Here is a 22,462-nt window from a genome sequence, read left to right as displayed (position 1 = left end):
GTCACATGCATCCCGACCCCATGAATATTAAATTCATTTTTAAGTATCATCATATTTAAATGGATAATAATCTGTTCAGAATCCAATCCCATTAGTAGTTTCAAAGTGACCTTATAATATCATCATGTTATGCATGCTTCATTATCTGATGCTGTGCATATCCGTTAACCAAAACTGATCCAAACCACACACCCATATGCCAAACATCCACATCAACTTGAATTGTGCTGCCTGTTTCCTAGCTTGGAGATATATTATTTTCATAAGAAAATGTCAAGATAAATCATTATTAAAAGATAATTATGATAAAAATCATAATGTTATATGTTAATATTAATAAAATTATCTTCACTTTTTCATCGACGGTGTGGAAGTACGCTTACTCAACGGTCTCGATTACTCGGGCCGATGGTGTAATTTTGAGTTCAAACAAACATATAACAGCCCAAGTATTTTTAGGCTCTAGTGTAATTTATCAAACAGTTTGGATGAAAAATGAAAGATTTTAGCACAACAACTAGGCACCATTCGTAAAGTTATCCTGTCACCAATCGCTTTAGAGTAAACCCTCACTTGAAATAAGCTGCCTCCTTTTGACAAGACATCCCACCACTCACCACAAATTTCAACTCTTAATTTTAACCTCAAGCACAACAATGTCCTCGACTTGGTTTGGTACTGCTGTACTTTAAAAAAAACTGTTTTTGCTGTGGTATGAGAATAAGCTCATTTTTGCTGTTTCAAGTTTTCAGCCTTTTTTTCACCTAAAACTGTGAAAATAAGCTATTTTTAAGTGTTTACCAAATATTTTTTTGAGCTCAACTTTTTTTAGACCTACTTTTTATAAAAGCACCTCAGTACCAAATCAGTACTAAGCCACCACCTAGCAGACCAGTCGCAATCTTTCCCGCCATACCACTGCCTCAACTCCGGCGAATTCCGAAGCAGCGTACCAAAAAGTAATGGAAGATGATAAAAGCATTTTGGTAAAATATGTAAACTGTTTAATTGGTTAACGTTATTATGGGTATTTGAAAATTTTATTCATGTGAAAAGATTAAAACGGCTTTACCTATTTGGGAAATCACTTAAATTGTGCCAGACGCATAGAATTTAATTTAATCTTGAAAAGTAAAAAATTTTAAAGAACCAAAATTTGTAAAAAGTCATTTAGTGGCATTCATTTTTACTCGTATGTGAGACGTGAATGGAGAGTTCTTAAGTTCAATTCTCGTAAATGATAAGTGTAACCAGATTATTATAGCCGATCTGTTGTGTGGCTTAGCTTATGTTTCTTAATATAAATGCATCGTTATATTAAATATCGTACTCGACCCAGGCCCAAAAAGAAAAAGGCTCGAGTGGGCCACGACTAAATAGTTTGCACGTGTTGAGAGACCCATTCAACAGCGCTCCAAAATCCCAGGTAGCGAGGTTCCAAGTTCGAGCTTCCATTTAGCTCTCTCGGTTGTTTCTCTCTCTTCTGTTGCGCGATTAGAGTTAAAGCCATTGCTCCGAAGCCGACCTTTCTCTTCCAATCACAAGGTACACTCTTTTCTTCTTGGCCTCCCAATTAACCTGAAATTGTAAACAACTAAGTTCCACTCGTTTCATTGTTTTTTTTAATTAATTTGTTTTCATTGTTTTTATGCAGGAAATCTGAGATTTTTTTCGGTTCTTCTCAATGTGAGTATCTCTCTGGATTTATTTTACTCCTGCGTTTTTAATAATTTCGGTAATTATTAATAATTTGGAGAAAAATTGGAAGATTGTACTGTGGAATTTGGATTTTAAGAAATCACAAACCCAAAGTGATTCCTTGGTCTTCTAAATTTCCAATAATTAATAATTAATGATAATGGATAATGAATGCTTTCTTTTGATGAGGTATTCAATGGTCAGACTGCGTAGGGTAGTGCTATTCACATAGCTCTTTTTACCACCCACACATCCTTGTTAATTTTTGTTCTCCAATTCATTTGTTCTGATGACCGGAATTGAGAGGGCTGTGCGAGAAGTAAAAATGAGTGTGATTGTTTCTTGTTCCCCTGGGGAATGATATTAGTTTGATTACAACAACAACAACAAAGCCTTATCCCACTAATTGAGGTCGGTTGTATGAATCCTAACACGCCACTGTGCTCGTTTTTGTGCCAAGTCTTCCGATAGATCCAAGTACTCCAAGTCTTTTTTTAAAGTCTCTTTCCAAGGTCTTCCTCTACCTCTTTGTCCTCGTGCCTCTGTCTATGATATTAGTTTGATTATTAATGAAAAAAAAACACACAAAAACACTGAATTTACAAAAATAGGGGTTGATTAGTCCCTTTTCTTTGCTTTTTTGGGATTCGAAACATTTTTCATGCTGGGTTAGCATCTACCTGAATATGTGGATAACTCAAATCCATGAAATTTATGATCCTTTCATTATTTTTCACTTTTCAGACATTATGATGCTATTTTCATAAAATGCAGCTATTGAGTTTCGTTGAACAAGTGATTTCATTGCAAACTCGTACAAAATTTTTCTTAATGTAATGTTCATTAGCAATATTTGGTCAGGCATTGTTGTCGTCGCAAGATTGTGTTTGTTATTTTTTTGGTCAGATCAAGAATGCGTTTGTTAAGGTTATATGTCGTAGTATAAACTTTAAACAGTTATACTTATTTATCCATCTCTTTGTTTACTCTATAAGGGCGGACGAGGAACTTGTTGATCAAAAAAAGTATCTTGAGGAGTCTTGCCAGCCTAAATGTGTAAAGCCTCTGATTGAATATCAGGTAATGTACTGCTGCTATTAAAAAAAATCTGTCTTGCAACTTCTAGTACCAGGAATTGGCGTTCGTATGAACTAGTTGGATACGATATTATTTGTTAAATTACTAGCTTACTTTTAGCTGTTCATATTTTGCTTCCCAAGATAGTCGTATCTACTTGTTTGTATTATGTTGTACTTGTACCATTGGGTTTTATCCGTATCCATGCTTTCTTCTCTTTAACGATGGGGATTACAAACTAGAAAGGCTTCAAACATATGTTTGCATGTGGTCTGACAAGTTAGAATGTGTAAGTGTTCTATGTTTTTCCATTTGTGGAAGCAATTTGGAAATGATATATAAATACCAAATTTAAAGTTAGTAATAGTAAGTTGTTATATGTATCAGTCTAACATTACAAAGAGTGACAGCGCAAAGGTTATAGCATGAAAGTAGGCTATCAGATGATCAAAGATCCGAATCGTCATAAAGTGATTAAACAAACTCTTTTGACATATTTAATGAGTTTGTTAGGTTATCTTTTTTAATCTTAAGAAGCCAATCTATTAAGAAGAAATTTATGCGTTATATAAACGAGCAGATTCAAAAGGGTATATGGGGTTCATTTAAAGACGATGTGTGAATTGCAAAAAGAGTGAGACAATAAGATATATATATCGTACGCAATAGAGATTGAAATTTATATTCAATGGAAGGATATTAAAACTAAAAATAAAAGACAGAGCGATGAGTTTACATCATTCGTACTATGAGGATCTTCATAAGCTGCTATATCTTTTCGTCCACTAATGAGTAAGCGTGTTCGGGAAGGGACTGCAAAACTGTTTCATTCTGATTATGCATATGAAATTAGTTCAAGTAAGAAAAGGCAAAAGTTATAGAACATATACTACTGAAGGATTTTTGTTATTTCTGAAGGGGTGTGGGTTATGGGTGTTTTTTTGTTTCGAACTTTACTCAAGGGATCAAGTCTTACATAGATAATGAAGTCCCAATCAAAATTTGTATCACTTGAACCTGTTGACATTAGGACTTGCTATTGAAATTGAATTATTTGGGAACTTATTGCGCTGTATGAAGCTCTGTGAACATTGTAATGCCGTTTCCATTACCACAGTTATGCATTGAATATGTGGATTTATAATCAGCAAAATGATTGCCAACGTTGGAAAATCTCGAGCGACTTTAACGATCATACTAGATTTAATAAACTTTTGTAATCTTTGCTTACAAAGTGTAGATGACTAGGCAGTTATTTCTATTGCGCACCCGTTATTGTTCAACCTTAGAAACTATGTTGTCAAAAAATGTCTTACTAGGGTCTTGATTTCTACCCTTTTTGCACCCTTTTCCCTCCTCCCATAATTGAAGAGCTTTCGACTCTCGGGGTGCCTGTAGTAATTTTGAGTTACAAGTTAAGTTTTTGAACTTTTTCTTCCATTTGTGTTTCCTTCTTCAAAATTTGAAAAGGAAATGGACTGCTGACCATTGGAGGTCTTCGTTTTGATATTCATGTGTTCTTCAGCGGGTACAAAAAGAGGGGCTTTTCACATATGGCTTTGAACAGACATAATTTCGTAATCGTACTGAAATATATGAACTTTTTTATTTATTGTAGGCATGTGTTAAGAGGGTTGAAGGTGACAACGGTGGAGACAAGCATTGCACAGGGCAGTACTTTGACTACATATCTTGTGTTGACAAATGCGTAAGTCTCATTTTATTTTGTTATGCTAAATGAAAATTTTGTTCTCGCTCAGATGATGAGCATTGTTTTCTGCAATGCAGGTTGCGCCGAAGTTATTTCAGAAGCTCAAGTAACTGAGTTGAAGTTCTAGGGTCTCCCCATCCTTTAATTGCTACCCCTTACAGTGGATATGAATTTTTAACTTGCGCTACGATGTTTGACGGTTTTTGTTTCCAGCGACATGATTCAAATCTTGTTGAGAGGTCTTGAATTAGAATAAAAAGATGACTTTGTGAGTTGGTCTTGTCATCCTACCATCAACTTTTACCATTCTTTTGCAATTATTGATTGATGAGTCGTGCGTCGGCGCATGATGCTATAACCTAGGGCTGTGGTGTCTCGTACACGACTGAAGCTAGCACAATAGTAGATTCTGGTAGGCCTACCATAATCTAGGGCTGTGGTGTCTCGTACACGACTGAAGCTAGCACAATAATAGATTCTGGTAGGCCTACCATAATCTAGGGCTGTGGTGTCTCGTACACGACTGAAGCTAGCGCAATGCGTGATATGTGTCGTGCAATATTTTGACAGTTGAGGTCGAAAATATGCACCCCCTAATGGATTCAGTTTCCTGTTTTAAAACAAAATTCTTAGTGCTGCCTTGGAATTTAGAGAAACTTATGTGCAACTGGGTATATTGTCTCTTGCTCCGGGAGTATTTTGCATTCTAGGTTTTTCTCTTTTATTCCCTAAAGCCTGATACTGAATTTTTTGGGTTTGTTTGGTGATTTTAAAGGGTCGTATGTGTTTTTAAGCCATTCCACCTTGTGCACGCCTAAGGGTGGTTTTGGTACCATTACCGTACCAAAACCTATGTACCAATTATCATACCAAACTTTTGGTATGATAAAATCTATTATCATTACATTGTCAAATTTTTGGTATACCGAATTTCGGCATGCCAAATAGTTTGGTTGGCATGAAGTGGTAATGGTAATTACCAATTTGTTTTGGGCCAAAATTTGATTTTTTTAACAACCCAATTCAAGGCCCAAACGTGTTTTGGCCACTCCCTTTGGGTATCTAAAACTTTTTAATTTAATTATGAGAATTTTATAGAGATTCATTTAAGAAATAAGAAGTAAATAGATGCAAGAATTGCTGAAAGAATCCAATATCCCTAAAAAAAAATAGTACAAAGATTCCTAAATTTCATCTCTACATTCTTTAAAATTGTACAAAAGTTAACTTGATAGACAAAGTCAGGGAGAAAGACATCCCAATTTGATGAAGGAGAAGATGAGATGGACTTCGGAGAGAGAGAGTTGCCGGAACTAGAGCAACATAGATGAAGTCGGAGGCTAGATGAGTGAAAAGATGAAGAGTCGCAGTGCAAGAAGGCGTAGGTTTTTTTATTGGGAAAGTAGAGATTAGAGGGTAAGATGATTGGATAAATGACTAGGAAAAAAAATATAAAGTGCATAAATAACGATAATAATACCTAATTATATATAAATGAATAAATAAATGATATAATATTAATAGTAGTAGTACGGTACCGTATATCACTGATAATGGTTTTGAATACCATTACCGTACCAAAAATGTATCGTACGATACAAATACTGTATCATTACCAATGATACAAATTTTTTGGCACAACTTTGGTATGGTACGATTGGTAATTCGGTTGGTATGATAATTTTGTTCTCATTTAATTTACTTATTCCTAATTATTACCAATCTAAAAGGTAACAAGCGATTCAACAACATAAATTAGGCCAAGTGACGCTTTAATAATTGTGTCTATGCATCTTAATACGGGTTTGATTTCCTTTGATTCCTTCCTAACAAATAACAATTTAACTTACTAACTATATCGTTTGTAAAAAAAAAAAATATATAAATTAATTTTAGAAATATTTGACGCAGCAAGAAACGGGAAAATAGAGAAAACGTCTAGCTTATATTGATAATATGTTAATAATGCCACTTAAAAATGGGACAATATGCATTGTTATTCAATCCAATGCGTATTGTCCTATTTCTTTTGCCTTTTCTTTCTTTAGCTTATATTCGAATCTCCTTCTTATAGATTATAGTAATAGAATAATTAATATAGCCTTAAAAAAAGGGGTGTGATATCCACACACATCTTTTTACTTCTCTCACATTATTTGGTTTTCGGGCGTCGGATCGGATGAATTAAAGAAGATTAACGGACAGAAATTAACAAGAGGTATGTGAGAAGTAAAAAGAGGTGTATGGATAACACTTGTATAAAAAAATTTGAAAAGCCGAGTCGAGTATTTTCTTGAAAGTTTTTGGGCTAAGGCCCAAGGTGGTGGAAATTTTTAAAAAGGCCCACAACCGCCTTTCCATTTTAATTAGAAAGCCTGACAAACTACACAACCCTAGAAACTATAAAGAGACAAAAACGCTTCATTTTCTTGTTCTCTCTCCCGGAAGCTCCCAGTCTCTCTCTCTCTCTCTCTCTCTCCCTGGATTGTAGTCCTTCCGAACCCGATCGTTTTCCTCCGCAATCCGTCGATTCTGTTGCTTTCACTCTGTCCTCACCGCCCAAGTAAGCCCTCTCTCTCTCTCTCTCTATATATATATATAAATATACATACTTATGCGTGTGTATTTTGTTTTCTGTTGTTTTTAGGATCTGATTCTTGCGGTATTTCTTTATGGCTGTGAGAATCTAGATCTATTTCTTTAGATTTTGAAACGCGCAATAGCTATGTATATATTAATGGGTATATATCTGTGTGTGTTTGTTTCATCTGTGTTGATTGTGTGTTGATTGTGGTTCTTGGTTTTGCGATAGGATTTTTGGAAGGAGGCTTCGATTCAATTGTTGCAACAGATCATATTTGTCGAAACCTAAACCTCGATGGGTCGGAAGAAGCCGACTGCTCGTGACGACGAGAACCCTCAGCAGGCTGCGGGTGCAAAGTCGAAGAAGAAAGCTTTGGTAATTGAAGACGATGAGTATTCTATAGGAACTGAGCCGTCCGAGGAGTCTCAGGCGCAGGAAGAGAAAGTTGCTGTCACGGGAAAGAAGGGTAAAAAGGGTAATTCAAAAGCGTCAAAGCGCAGGGATGATGATGACTTTGATGATGTGGGACAGGGGGACGAGGGCGAAGATGAGGTTCCCGAAGTTGCCTTCACTGGAAAGAAGAAGGGAAAGTCGAAGAAGAGTGGTGGGAATAGTGTGTTCAGCTCTTCGACTTTTGGGCTGCTTGGAGACGAAGACGGTGATGATGATGAGAAATCTGGGTTAACTGGTGATGATGATGAGGATGCTCCAGTGGTGAGTTTTTCTGGCAAGAAGAAGGCTTCAAAATCGTCCAAGAAAACTGGTGGTAGTTTGTTTACAGGGTCAGCTTTTGATGCGATTGGTGATGAAGGCGATAGTGATGGTGAGGTTATTGATAGCTCTGTGGATAAGAGTAAAGAAGATGACGATAGTGAGAACGAAGATGAGCTTGTAATTTCTTTTACAGGGAAGAAGAAGCCGTCTAAGGGTGGGAAGAAGGGTGGGAATGTGTTTGCAGCAGCTAGCTTTGATGCCCTCGATGATGCAGACGAGGAGAAGGATGAAAAGAATGATGAGGACGATGAAGTTCCACAGATTACATTCTCCGGTAAGAAAAAGAAGTCATCAAAGGTATCAAAAAAGAGCGGTGCTAATTCTCTTAGCTCAGCTCTGCTTGATGAGGGGAATGATCAAGATACTTCTGTATCTGAACCAACTAGAGTTGGTGATGACACAGTTGATGATCAAGATGCATCTGTGATTGCATTCACAGGTAAAAAGAAGTCTTCCAAAAAGAAAGGTAATGGTGTTTTTACTGCATTGAGTGAAGATGCAGATGTATTTGAACCAGAACAACCAAACACTGAAACTAGTAAAAGCGAAGCTGATGATTCTAAAACTAACAAGAGTAAAGAGGTTCTAGAAACTTCAAAAAGTAAGAAAAAGAAGAAGAAGAGTGGACGGACTGCTCAAGAAGAAGATGACTTGGATAAGATTCTTGCTGAGCTAGGTGAGGGTCCTACTACGTTGAAACCAGCTGAGGCTACTGTGCAAGCGGAGAAAGTTGAGGTTCAACCTGATCTGGTTGCCCCGGTTGATGCTTCTGGTGAAAAGGAAGGTGAAGAAGAGACTGGGGAGTCTGCTGCCGCAAAGAAGAAGAGAAAGAAGAAGGAGAAGGAAAAGGAGAAAAAGGCAGCAGCTGCAGCCGTAGCAGGGACTGCTACTGCTCCTGTGGTCACTAAGGATGATAAACAAGAAGAAACCCAAATTGAACCTACAGATCCCAAGAAGAAAGAAGTGAAAGGTAAAGTAGCAGATAAGAAACTTCCAAAACATGTGAGGGAGATGCAAGAGGCTCTTGCTAGGCGACAGGAACTGGAAGAGAGGTTGAAAAGGGAAGCAGAGGAGAAACAGAGGAAGGAAGAAGAGGAGCGGCGTAAGCAGGAAGAACTTGAGAGGGAAAAGGAGGCGGCCAGGATTCTGAGAAGGGAAAGGGAAAAGGAGAAGCTACAAAGGAAGAGACAGGAAGGCAAGGTTTTAACGCCGAAGCAAAAAGAAGAACAACGTCGGCGGGAGGCAATGAGAAACCAGATACTTGCTAATGCAGGGGGTTTGCCTCTCCCGACCTCAGACAATGATAAAAAGGCTAAACGGCCCATGTATCAGAAAAAGAAGACAAAAGCAGCACCCATTCATGCAAATGGTGCAGCTTCTGTGAAGCCAGTGGAAAACCTAGAAGAGGGAGGCCAGCAGGACACTATCCCTGAGCCAGAGTCTGGGGAATTTGAAAAGGTTGAAGATGTAGAGTCGGTGGATCTGGAGGAAAAATCTGAAGTTGCTGAATCGGTTAAAGATAATGGAGTGGAAGAAGAAGAAGAAGAAGAAGAAGAAGATGATGATGATGATGATGATCCATGGGATGTTAAGAGCTTTGATGATGTTAACCTTTCTGTTAAACGTGGATTTTCTGATGAAGAGATTGACTCTCAACCTGTTGCAAAAAAAGACATAAAGAGTGCAGGTGCCAAGCCATCAGTTTCTGCCCAGAACACTGTTCCTTCTCAACCAATAAAATCTCAGGATGGTGAAAATAAGAAAAAACAACCTGATAATGATGTTGACAAAAGTAAGAAGAAAGATGTTTCTGTTAAAAAAGCAGCGGCAACTTCTAATGCTGACCCTAAAGAAAGTGGAGATAACCTTCGTTCACCTATTTGCTGCATAATGGGCCATGTTGATACTGGTAAAACTAAGCTGCTGGATTGTATCAGAGGCACAAATGTTCAGGAAGGTGAGGCCGGAGGTATTACTCAGCAGATTGGAGCAACATATTTTCCTGCTGAGAACATCCGTGAGAGGACCAAGGAACTGAAAGCTGATGCGAAGCTGAAGGTCCCTGGTCTGTTGGTCATTGATACCCCTGGGCACGAGTCATTCACTAATTTACGGTCACGGGGCTCAGGTTTATGTGATATTGCTATATTGGTGGTTGATATTATGCATGGCTTAGAGCCTCAGACAATAGAATCACTCAACCTTTTGAAAATGAGGAATACGGAATTCATTGTTGCGCTGAATAAGGTGAGATTTATGGTCAAATCTACCGTCCAGATCTCTAATACTGTTGTCTCATAAATGTTTATTTATGTATTCTGGAATACCAAATTTTTAGGTGGACAGACTCTACGGATGGAAAACCTGCCGCAATGCACCAATTGTGAAAGCAATGAAACAACAATCTAAGGATGTACAAAATGAGTTCAATATGAGGCTCGTACAGGTCTTGTGTACTGCAACTTTGTCTTTTGTTCACTTTATTTGCTTGACCTTTTGTGGGTCTAAAATTTCAATTGTTTGTATGGTTTGCCAGATTATCACTCAATTCAAGGAGCAGGGGTTAAATACTGAATTGTATTATAAGAATAAAGAAATGGGGGAAACATACAGTATTATTCCTACAAGTGCCATTAGGTATGGCTTGTGGAATAACCTTATCTCTTTTACTTTTTCTTTTTTAGTAATTTGCTCTATGCTATGTCCTGAAATTCGGCTTTTGAATATTGCAGTGGTGAAGGAATTCCAGATTTGCTATTACTATTGGTTCAGTGGACGCAGAAAACTATGGTTGAGAAACTCACTTTCAGCAATGAAATTCAGGTTTGATATAGTTTCACCTTGTTTCCAGTAATGTAAAGGTGCTTAACTGTTTATATGTGAGTTGATGGGGGCTGTTCTTGTGAACCAGTGTACGGTTTTGGAGGTTAAGGTTATAGAAGGCCTTGGGACAACAATAGATGTTGTTTTGGTTAATGGTGTGCTTCATGAAGGAGATCAAATAGTGGTTTGCGGCATGCAGGCAAGAATCTAAAATCTTTTCCGAGACAATTTTTGTAAAGTTTGACTGTTATAAAACTATTTTCAATATTTGCTTTAGAACTGCTTGCAAATGATTGTAGTAGGTCCCATTATTGATATCAATTTTTTTTTGTCTCTTTTAGGGACCTATTGTTGCTACAATTCGGTCTCTATTGACACCACATCCAATGAAAGAACTTCGTGTGAAGGTAGGTTTCTTTCTTTTCTTTTCAACTCTTTTCTGCTTTTTGTTCTGCATTGCAATTAGCTATTTAGTGATTTTAGTGTGAGAATGAAATCTATTGCTCCCAGTGAAAGTTAGTCCACTGAAGAATAAGTACAACAGCGTAAAGTGCTATGTGCACATATTAGTGGTGGTTGGCTGATCATGTATTAAAGAAATGGAAAATATTAATATTAGCATAAACATAGAAGGTTCAGAATATTACATTGGCGAACAAGCAAGACACGAGGTACAGGTAAACCCCATTCATTGAAAGAAATAACAGCCAAACCATTCTGGTGAATCCATCCAAATACATCTCAGGAAATATCAGCCAACACATCTGCGAAAAACTCGAAGTGAATCCTACCCCACAATGGATCTGCTTTATGGTGCATGCATCCCTAAAAAATTGTCATGTTCTCTGTTAAAAAAACCCTAGGTATTGCCATTGGGGTGCATTTCCACAAAAAAAAAAACACTACATTGCTTAGTTTCAGGTTAAATTGTCTGCCTACTATAGTCTACAGTGCTCTTTTTTATGATTTAGGGGCCGCAGTGCTGTATTGCTTTGGATTTCTATGTGATTACAAGCATTGCATTATTCCTCGATGCTTGTTTGATGTTTGATGTTTTTTGTTTTCTTTTTCCTTTTCATTTTGTAATTTAAAAAAAAAAACTTTTAGATTAGAGTGGCGCTATTCCCGCCTCACATTTCCTATTTTCCTGTCTACATTAGAATATTATTTATCCCAAATGGACCCTTACATAATAGTACTTTAAGGGCGTGTTTGTTTGCCCTCGTTAGAGTTCACTGGACTGGATTACTTTGCTAAGACTACTAATCCCGTGTTTGATGCGAGTTGGACTAAACTTAAATGAGACTAAGTCGGACTCGTTCTGACTAAGTGCTTCGCTAGGTCGTCCTAGTGAGACCCCCCAAAAAGCATGGGATTCCTAATCCCGTCTCCAACATCGTTTGCACGCCTTTGTTGTCTGCAACTCCGACTCCCTTACCCATGCCCAGATCTCAAACCCACAGCCTAAATCTCAAAATCAATACCTAAAATTCAAAACAAAAATATGCAAAACCCCCAGATTTAAGCACCTGCAGACCCCACACAAATTCAAAATAAAAGGGCAAAATCATCAGAAAATTTTGAGATTTTCCTAGAAAGTCGGTGAAGGCATTGGGTGGAGAGCTCCGATAAATCCTCTGCGCGAATCTCTGCATAAGGAAAAGAGGGGGAGAGTGGATGAGGAAAAGTGGGAGAGGGGAGGGAGAGAATGGGTAGATGAAAATAGAAAGAGGTATACGGAGAGGAAGAGAATTCTAAAAAAATGGTGAAACAAGATACAGAGAGGAGGGGGAGAGACTGGCGGAGGAAAAGAGGAATGGGTTACTTAAGATGAAAAAACATGAAAAGATACTGGTAGACAGAGAGATGATTCTAGAAACAAAAAAAAAATGATAAATTAATAATAAATTATTAATAAATATAGATTAAATAATATAATATTTGAATCTTTTAGTTATCTGCTTCTTAGTCCGACACTGCACCAAACGTTTCACTAAGCTAGTACAGCTTAGTCTAGTCTAAGCCAGTCCAGCTTAGTCCTGTAGCTAGTCCAGTCCGAGACAATCCGATGCAACAAACGCACCCTAAAGGGATAACATATGTAAAACTACATAGCACAAATAAATAGAAGAGAACCAAGATATTGAGGCTAATATGGCTGCTAGTGGAACCAGGTAATCTTCTAGAAGAGTGGAAGAGAGCCCGGACCGATGTTTGAATGCTTCTTTTCTATTATAAACAAGTAATTTAAAGGAAGAAGGAATTAAGTAATAGCAATAGGAGGGAAGTCCAGCCTTTCCAGATTTGGTCCTGCCCGATTCACAAATTTACTCAAAAAGAAATATAAAGGAGTGACGATTTGATTAGGATAAAGGGAAAGAAAGGAGGTGAGGCCATTTTGGTAATGCAAATAGTAGACTAATATCACTTAAAAACTTGATGGGGGTTAAAAAATATGGAGGGTGGGTTCAGTGCTGTTTTCAGATAATTGTTCTTGATAAACTTAGGACAAAATGATTCTTGTAGCAATTCTACATAGTTTGGAAAATGGTTTATTTCGGATTCTCAGTTCAGATAACTATTTGATTCATCTGGTTTATCAAATAGTCGATTTCTTTGATGGTGCAAACCCAATTCGGTGGGATCTCTTATTCACTTATTTTCGTCCATAAACAACATTCCATGTTGCATCAGATGAATGATTCTGTGGATCTTTATTTCAGGGAGCATATCTGCATCATAGTGAAATCAAGGCTGCACAGGGTATCAAAATCTCAGCACAGGTAATTTTAAATTGAAATCAAGGCCAATGGCCAATCCAACTCTATCTATTTGGACTCATGTTGTGGGTTTTTCTTGATTTTTGATGTTTGTTTTATGCAGGGTCTTGAGCACGCTATTGCTGGTACTGCTCTACATGTGGTAGGGCCTCATGATGACTTGGACGAAATCAAGGAAACAGCTATGGAAGACATGAAGTCAGTTATGAATAGGATTGACAAGAGCGGTGAGGGAGTTTGCGTACAAGCATCCACTCTAGGTTCCTTGGAAGCATTGCTAGAGTTTTTGAAAACACCTGTCGTTAACATTCCCGTTAGTGGTATTAGCATAGGACCTGTGCATAAAAAGGATGTCATGAAGGCCAGTGTCATGCTTGAAAAGAAAAAGGAGTTTGCCACCATCTTGGCATTTGATGTCAAAGTGACACCAGAGGCCCGAGAAATGGCAGATGATTTAGGTGTGAAGATCTTCATTGCCGATATCATCTATCACTTGTTTGATCAATTTAAGGCCTATATTGAAAATATCAAGGAGGAAAAGAAGAAGGAATCTGCTGATGAAGCTGTCTTTCCTTGCGTGCTCAAGATTATGCCCAACTGTGTTTTCAACAAGAAGGATCCAATTATTTTGGGGGTTGAGGTTCTCGATGGCATTTTGAAGGTATTATTATATGCACACCATTTGGTTTACCTAGTTCTCTTTAGCGGGATATGATTGTTTACCATCTTAATTTGTCTCTCTTCCTTTAATTTCTCTTAAAAGTCCTTTACTAATTCTATGTTTTTTTGTCAGTATTAATTATTTTGTTTAGATACTTGCATTTAAAATATCTGATAAGAGACTTAAAATGGAATGTTGCCGCAAGTATAAGGATAGTTTGTAATTTTCACCGAAGGAGTTATCAGGGTTGTTGAATGTATAGCGTAGGTAGTGGAAACAATTTATTTGAAAAAATGTGACAGAGTATTGCTTGGGAACCTGCTAAGGTACGCTGGGAGCTGCTAAATTTGTAACTCTGGAAGTCTGGTAGATTGGTTTAAATGGTTTGCAGTGCTAGCTCGCTCAGTTTTTCCATTCTTGGTTCCCTTCATCATATGAATGCTAGTTTTTGTATGGTGCCTGTTTAATGTTTGCGAGTTCTGTTTTTGGTTTAATATGAATAACTCCTTGTATGTCTGAATTTTTTTTTCTGCATCTTTCGAAGTGTTATATCGAATCAATTAAATGTTCGTTAATTAAGTTCAGCTCCGATTGTACTACAATGCCAGGAATGTTAGGTATATTGCCTAAAAGTTCTTATTATTTTTATTATATGCTCTGTGCAGGTGGGTACTCCAATTTGTATTCCTCAAAGGGATTTTATTTCTATTGGGCGCATTGCATCCATTGAAAATAACCACAAACCTGTTGATACGGCGAAGAAGGGGTCGAAGTTAGCCATTAAGGTATGAATGTGTGATAAGTATTGACATACAAATATATGTGCTAGTTTTGTCGTCTGGATTGGCTTGTCATTGCAGTTGTGGTCTTGCTTTTAGTTTGTTTTTGTTTTTTTTTTCCTGTTCTGGCCGATCATTTCGTAATACTGTTTGGTCTTGGCTTTTCCTGTTTTCTAGCCAATCACGTAGTTCGTTTGCGTTTCATCTGTTTTTTCTCTTACCCTTTCTCCTACTTATACTTTTAAATACTGAAATGCAACTTTTACACTTAATTGTCCTCGTGCTTATTGCAGCTTTTTTCTTGCGTTTTTGCAGATTATTGGGTCAAATTCGGAAGAGCAGCAAAAGATGTTTGGTAGGCATTTTGAAATTGATGACGAACTTGTCAGCCAAATCTCAAGGAATTCGATTGATGTACTTAAAGCGAATTACCGGGTAAGATTCATTTCCTCGTACAGTTTACTTCCGGACAATGTGAACCATCGTTATGAACTGTAATTCAAATATGCAGGATGAACTATCAATGGAGGAGTGGAAGCTGCTCGTGAAATTGAAGAAACTTTTCGAGATACCATGAGAAGAGCTAATGCCATGTTTGAGGAAATTCTTTCATAACACAACACTCAGGAGAGGCTGCAACGACTTCAGCGGCAAGCAGAAACGATACCAAGGTTCCTTGCGGATCTATTTTTGATCGTAAGCGGCACACAAATAAGTTTCGGCACTCAAATTCAAGTGAGATCGTATATGTGTAGGGGGAGACAAGGTTCCGGTTTGCATCTTCAGGAGGTCCTTTATCCAAGAGCGTGCATTGCATTTTTTGTCCATGCAGTGTCGGATCCAAGTCGATATTGATGGAAGAAAACAGCTTTGTTTAGTCCTTTTGGAAACCTGTTGAGCCAGCGTTCAACGGGAATGATCTGAAATTCGACATTAAAGTTGTACGGTTGTTGGCATGAGTATATATTTCAAGGATACCTCAAATAGAAATTAACGTCTCTTGGTGGCTTCATCTGTTTTTCTATGGTTTGAACCTTATATGTTTTCTCCTCGTTTTTCTGTACGCGAATGACCACCTGACCATCTTATGGACTTTTCTGGCCGAAAAGTACCCAACATAAGGTGTGATTTTTCCTTTCCCAGGATTTGAACATAAGGTTGGAACAAAGGAAATTGGTGTCATGATATATTTTTACTATATGATGGGGGGAATGTATTGGTATTGAATTTGTCATCGATGAGATTCAAATTAAAAACCTTTCACATACAAGTGAACAAAAATATTATTGGATCGTAACTCTAAATGGTATATGATCTGCACTTCGTTTCTAAAGTTGTCAAAGTTTTTCCGCTACCAAATCGCAGTGAGTGTTTTTAATAGTGTTTTTGAATATTTGAGTGAATACCAAGTAGAAATTTTGGCAATTGGTTCTATAACTTCCAGAATCTCAGGGCATGCAAAACGAGAATTATAATGTGGAAGTGACCAAAATGCCCTTTCGATCAATCAGAGGTCAAATTTATGTCGCAAACGTTGACTTAATTTGGAGTTCTAGGATGATTCCGGGACATTGATTGGATAATCAATCGTTAGTCCTTGTGAGCCTTGGTAGGGTTTTGGAAATCATGCGTTAAAAGTTGCAAATAAGAGACCACCCATTAACTCTTTTTCAAACCGTGAATTATAAATCAATTAATTTTAAACAAATATTTTAATGAGATTCCGTACCACTTACGCATGCTTAGAGGTGTCAAACGGGATGGTCCACCACTGCTCATATAAAGTCGGTTCACGTGGACTTGGGCCGTGCTTGGGCCGACCCCCTTAATAAACAAATCGTGATTGGATTGATTCACTTAATAAAACATTAAGTTCAATCTAGCTCGTAGTCCTAACCCATTAATACCTAGACCGTCTTGGGTCGGATTAGTAGAACATGGCGGACTTCAACAAAACAAACTTTAATTATTTTGGAATTAAAAAAAAAAAAACCTTATATCATTAGTATTGTCTTACTAACCTTAAAATGTATGTTTATAGTTGAAAAATAATAAATGAGCTTATTCATATAAACCTTAGGCCCGGTTTGCTCACTTCTTCCAAATCATGCCGTGCTGTGCCTTGCCTTATCTTATTTAAATAGGCCTAAATCTTTGTTTACAACCATGTCAACATAATTTTCAAATAATTAATACCTTGAATTTCAAAGTTATTCACATGTGGTTCTCCTTTGTTTATCGGTGTTCTCATTTGCAACCACCTGCAAAACTTGTTCGATTATAATATCTTTCCCCCCAAATACCTGACTCTAATGGGGCACTTATGAAGAACAAGGAATTGGAGATTTTTTTAAAAACCTAAGTCGGATATAGAGCAGTGGTGATATTATTATTTTCGATCCAAACCCTACCCGATTATATACGTATATTAAATTATCAATATAATTTTTATGATTTAGATTTGTCAATCCTATTTTTTGGTCTTGTAGTGTCTTATATTTCATTGCTATTACAGGAATTTTCTTAAAAAAGTTTTTTTTGTTTTTGTTTTTTTTTGTTTTACATACTAACATCTAGTTGATTATATAGATTAAATTATGCTGCATAATCAAATTTTAGAGAAATTTTCATGATAGGTGGGTTGGTGGGTGCGAGTTTGGAGGTATGCCCTGCCCCGTTGCCATCGAATGTTGTCGAGGACTTTATGTTTGGTTCAGAATCGTCTTAAACAAATAACATGGCAAAGGTATTATAGTCTTATGATACTTATATTCTCAATGTTATACAATTGTTTCAAACTGAAATTTTCACTCACATCCATGGAGCCAAATTAAGATGCTATCAATTAACTTATACTTAGTACTTTTTTTTAATATTAATAATGTATACAGATGTGATTTATTTACACCATCTTTATGTACATCTTTACTTTTTATCTTCTTAAAATTAAATAAATTAAAATATGCGTTTCATTTCTTTAAGAAGTAAAGTGTACGCAATTACTTCTTATACTACTAATATGCGTTTCATTTCTTTAAGAAGTTATACACCAAGAGAATTAGCAACTTAACTCACTTCCTATGCACATCTTCTCATCTTTCATATTACACAAAACCCAACAGTGAAAAATAAAATAAGAACAAGAAAAAAAAAACAAATAACGAAAAATCTTGTAACACAATATTAATGGGCGTTAGATCAAAGGGTCTCACAGCCCACTGGAGCCAATCAACTTTGTTAACCCAAAGGTAATCGCCATGGCCATCCAACCTCCAACCAAAACCCTCATCACTGATCTCATAACTGGCGCCTTCCCCAACTTAGCTCCCAACCACCCAAACAGCACCAAAGCCAAGCTCACAGCCGCGGCCACAACTCCTAACCTCACCTTGTACCCCCTTATAAACGACGCTGCTAGCAATGGAACCATTGCTCCCACTGAAAACGCCAGTGCTGATGCAGCTGCTGCTTGTAAAGGGTTGGGCAGGCTCTCCTTATCATCTTCATCTCCACCATCATCTTCTGCCACGTGAACTTCTTGGTTATTTTTCTTGTTCTGATTGTCTCTTTTCATTTGAGCCACCTCTATGTCCAGCTGGGAGTACACGGAGACAAACTCTCCAATGGCCATGCTACATGCTCCGGCTACTAGTCCAGCAAACCCGGTTAGTATCATGGCCTTAATGTCTTGTCTCACAGCTCCGACTCCCATCATCAACGACGCAGTTGAGATTAATCCGTCGTTGGCGCCTAGGACGGCAGCGCGGAGCCATTGGGAGCGTTTGGAGTAGTCAAACTCCTTTTGGTCTAGCGTTGTTTGGTGCTCGAGGTCGTTTGGGGTGATTATGATGGCACACTTGCCTTCAGCTAGGGAAGTCTGGCTGTTTGTCGCCATGGAAAAAGTAACGAGAAAAATGGATAATGAGGAATTAGGGTTTATGTGTGTACTGTGGATTGAGGAAGAGAGTAGAGAGAGATTGAAGAAGTGTGGAGGACACACGCTCTCAACAAGGGTATTTATGGAGGGAGAGGTTCAATCATGGAGGCAATGGCGGGGTACACTAAATGGAAGAAAGCAAGGTGTGTTTACCTAGTGCCATTGCCCCCTTTATTTTTTATTTTTTATTTTTTAATATGAGATACCGCTATCATATTCTTTGCTTATTTAACATAGAATGTTATGAAAACGCTGATATAGTGTGTATGTGCGTGTGTGTGTGTGTGTATTATATATAAGATACCACTATCATATTCTTTGCTTATTTTACATAGAATGTTATGAAAACACTGATATAGTGTGTGTGTGTGTGTGTATTATGTATATAATTCAGGTTTAGGAATAAATAAAATAAGAAGATGAACAAATAATTTGACTAACTGGTTTGGTGACTTACATTGCATGCCGTAGTTTGGTACAATAATTCATATATCCATTAATTCAGTACTTAAAATAACAACGTCCTTTTTAAAAAAATTGTAGCCAAGGGGAACAAAATCTTTTAGAAAGAAAATATAATTTAAAAGCAGATGGGATGTAAAATACTTTGTCCTATATCACAAGTTATCCAGTATAATGCTTAAACTTTTGATGATGCGCGTCCTAGCTGGTAGATATTTATCACCCTACATTTATATGAATGCATGCTCCATTTTTCGTAGCATGATAAGAGAAAAGTATATATACGTTAGGAGAATATGATCTCACATCCATTTTATGACAAGATAATGTAAAATTAAGCTGAAACAATATCGGTGATATTGGTAGTGCACAATGCGCCTACAAAGTTTATCAATAATATATATATACCCCAAAAAGAAAATAAGATGATAAGCACAATTGTAATAATTAGATCGACTTATAACATGGATGATTGCGAATTATTGAAAGCAAATAAAATTAAGATTAATTACTATACATGCATGCATGCATGATCTTGAAGCTTATCTCGACCAACTTGCCTCTGACCCAATTGTACAAATAAGCTTCAAATTAATATCTGAGCTTAATAAGGAAAATTGGTGATTAGAGCTAACAGTAGAACGTAATCAGCAACCGAGAGAGATTAGTGAAGAGGACGAAGAATAGTACAAAGAACAAACAACTTTATGAACATCAAATTTAAGAGGAAACGTAAGACTTCCAAAGCAGTTACACCAGAAACAAGTCCATAAGCAAAACGTGACACTATCAAACAAAGACAAAAAGAGGCAACACAAATCCTGCATATTTTTTAACAAATATGTAAACGGAAGCAATAATTCAAGGCTTTCCCTTCCCTTTATCTCTTTTTCTATTTCTTTCGGTTGTGCTACATTTATTTAGTTTGGTTAGGTAGCTTCTTTTGGTGTAACTTAGCACGTCCATGGCATGCATAAGCACAACTACGTATACCTTCTAGTAAGTAGTAATTGACTATGATTGGTTTTGAAGTATAGCTATAGCCAGACCTAAAATTCCGAAGACATCAAATATTTGGTAGGATTTGCATATGTAAGCTCATAAATAGATGCTGTAGTGCCAACAAGAAAAAAGATGCTCCAATCTGTAACTAAATATGTTTGGACACGCGTATGAAGCAAATGAATGTGAACTAAAGTGTAATGTCCTCAAAGTAAACTGTTCGAAAGGTTTGATATGATAATCGATCATGAATCTCCTTTGAGCTGCCATACGGATGCCAAAGTAATCGGAATCATCAAGGTGCAAGTTCTCTATCAATCCTTTTAAGTGGGAATTCTTTGAATCAATTATTTAGTACTATTGCTCTTCATGACGTTGCTAGCTATAACTCTTGGGGCCGGTTTTCAGCTTAAATACCAAGTACGAGGGTTTGGACCTTCGTATATATTTTACATCAAAACCTACTAAATTTGATAAATATAAACCTACTAAATAGATCAACAATGGATTGCTGAGCAAGAAAGCACCGAGTGTGGAAAAGGAGTGGGGATTAGATAACATAACAAAAAGGAAGGGAGTGTGCATTCCATACGAATGCCACCACCATCTTGATTTTATATTCACTAAAAAAAACCAATTAGGGTTTCCTTATCCTATCCCCCTTTCTTTTTCAGCGTCCAACACACTCCCACTCAAATCACTAATTGGTTTTTTATGCCCTCTAATTGGAGCAATAAATTAAAAATGACTTTTGTGTACAGCTAAATATCTGGCAAATGGATTGTGTTTGTCGTGTTCGCATTATTTTCGTGTCATACCCGTTATCTTAATGGGTCGTGTTGTGTCAAACTCGTTTTCTTAACAGGTGACCCAATAACGATCTGATTCGTTAATGAGTCGTGTCGTTTCGTGTCAGGTTAACGAGTCATATAAGAAATTGTCATGTCTAATGTTTAGAAAATAACAAACGATATCTTATCGGACACTTAACGGGTAACCCGATAACGACTTGATTCGTTAAAGGCCCAATAATGACCCGACTCGTTAATGAATTGACCTGAAACTACTTGTTTTCGTAACGTTTCATGTCCGATTAACGGATCGTGCAAGCAATTGGCAGCCATAAGCTAAACATACCAAATAAACTTCTGAAAATATGTGCATATTATTTCAATTTTGTTAGTGGACCACCCAATTGTTTTGTCTACTTGAAGCCAAAATCTCCCCGATGGCCAAGCTACAACTTTGGATATTAGGTTGCAGAAAAGTATGGTTTCCAAAGAATGGGTGGATCAGATGAGATAATTTTTTTTTTCTTTCAAAAATTGACATTTCAAATCCTGTGTTGTTTGATATATGAATAGATTTTGGGTCAGTTTGGGATTGTTGTGCTTTTTAAAATCATTGCTTCTACTGTATTTTAAGAATAATTAGTTGCAAAATAAAGCAATTAAGCATTTGATAAATTGTATTTTTAAAGGTATTGTGAGTATGAAAAGCAATGTAAAAGCATTTGGTAAATTTTAACGGAAACGTAATATAATTGTATATAATGATAAAAATGGACATGATAGTGTGGGTAATGACAATAACAATGGTAGCGAGGGCAGTGGTTATGATGGTGGTTGGGTGTTGCCAATAAAAGGGGTGTAGTGGTTGGGCTGCATAGGTAACAATGGTGGTAAGGGCGGCGACAACAAATGATGGTGGCGGTTGTGGTGGCAGTGATGACAGTTGGGATTATGGTGATGGTGGTGGTGGTGGTGGTGGTGGCAACGATGCTAGTGGTAGTTGTGGTTGTGGTGGTAGTGGTGGTGTGATTGTGGTGTGTTGGTGATGGCAACAATGGTGGTGGTAATGACAATGGTAGTGTAAGAGGATAGCGTTTGTAGCATAAATAAAATGTGTCTAAAAGGATAAATAATGTCATTTTGAAAAATTAATGAGCATTTTACAGGAATTAAAAATATTTATTAAAGGCTCAACTCCACCTATTTTTAAAGTAACTTTTAAAAGCAACCTACATGTTGCTTTAAAAAGCTACTGCCTAGGGGGTCACACCATCAACATTACCAATATTGTTCTCAACTTAATAAAATATTACAAAAGACCGTTGTGATATTACTAGTGAACCTCTCACATTTAAAATGTATATGTTTTGTTTCCGATGTGGA

At 37.1% G+C, this 22,462-nt stretch overlaps 3 protein-coding genes across 3 annotated transcripts; 2 read left to right on the top strand and 1 right to left on the bottom strand.

The window, feature by feature from the left end:
- Positions 1–1,332: 1,332 nt before the first annotated feature.
- Positions 1,333–4,758, top strand: LOC103444640 (cytochrome b-c1 complex subunit 6-1, mitochondrial-like). Its single transcript, XM_008383594.4, has 5 exons — positions 1,333–1,545; positions 1,655–1,686; positions 2,694–2,778; positions 4,394–4,483; positions 4,564–4,758. Coding segments are annotated over exons 2-5 (210 nt in total). The 5' UTR covers positions 1,333–1,545; positions 1,655–1,684; the 3' UTR covers positions 4,597–4,758.
- Positions 4,759–6,900: 2,142 nt separating this feature from the next.
- Positions 6,901–15,899, top strand: LOC103444636 (eukaryotic translation initiation factor 5B-like). Its single transcript, XM_008383589.4, has 12 exons — positions 6,901–7,049; positions 7,299–10,091; positions 10,183–10,290; positions 10,381–10,481; positions 10,577–10,667; positions 10,756–10,866; positions 11,009–11,074; positions 13,391–13,450; positions 13,551–14,108; positions 14,774–14,893; positions 15,203–15,322; positions 15,399–15,899. The coding sequence occupies exons 2-12, from the start codon at positions 7,365–7,367 to the stop codon at positions 15,462–15,464; spliced, it is 4,128 nt and encodes a 1,375-aa protein (XP_008381811.2). The 5' UTR covers positions 6,901–7,049; positions 7,299–7,364; the 3' UTR covers positions 15,465–15,899.
- A 1,997-nt stretch (positions 15,900–17,896) lies between these two features.
- On the bottom strand, positions 17,897–18,909 carry LOC103422025 (vacuolar iron transporter homolog 4-like). Its single transcript, XM_008360065.4, has one exon. It carries the CDS (start codon positions 18,780–18,782, stop codon positions 18,096–18,098), a length of 687 nt encoding a protein of 228 aa, XP_008358287.1. The 5' UTR covers positions 18,783–18,909; the 3' UTR covers positions 17,897–18,095.
- Positions 18,910–22,462: the final 3,553 nt, after the last annotated feature.

The sequence above is a fragment of the Malus domestica genome, chromosome 10 (genome assembly GCF_042453785.1).
Source record: "Malus domestica chromosome 10, GDT2T_hap1".
Taxonomy (NCBI): Eukaryota; Viridiplantae; Streptophyta; class Magnoliopsida; order Rosales; family Rosaceae; genus Malus; species Malus domestica.
This window is presented reverse-complemented; position numbering and strand designations above follow the sequence as displayed.

What these genes read in the sequence shown, in the direction of transcription:
- LOC103444640 (XM_008383594.4), top strand. An exon ending in AGCCTCTGATTGAATATCAG is followed by an intron (nt 2,779 to 4,393) that starts GTAATGTACTGC and finishes TATTTATTGTAG; the next exon opens with GCATGTGTTAAGAGGGTTGA. An exon ending in TATCTTGTGTTGACAAATGC is followed by an intron (nt 4,484 to 4,563) that starts GTAAGTCTCATT and finishes TCTGCAATGCAG; the next exon opens with GTTGCGCCGAAGTTATTTCA.
- LOC103444636 (XM_008383589.4), top strand. Translation starts at nt 7,365, where the DNA reads ATGGGTCGGAAGAAGCCGACTGCTCGTGACGACGAGAACCCTCAGCAG. An exon ending in ATTCCTACAAGTGCCATTAG is followed by an intron (nt 10,482 to 10,576) that starts GTATGGCTTGTG and finishes TGAATATTGCAG; the next exon opens with TGGTGAAGGAATTCCAGATT. An exon ending in TTCTCGATGGCATTTTGAAG is followed by an intron (nt 14,109 to 14,773) that starts GTATTATTATAT and finishes TGCTCTGTGCAG; the next exon opens with GTGGGTACTCCAATTTGTAT.
- LOC103422025 (XM_008360065.4), bottom strand. Translation starts at nt 18,782, where the DNA reads ATGGCGACAAACAGCCAGACTTCCCTAGCTGAAGGCAAGTGTGCCATC.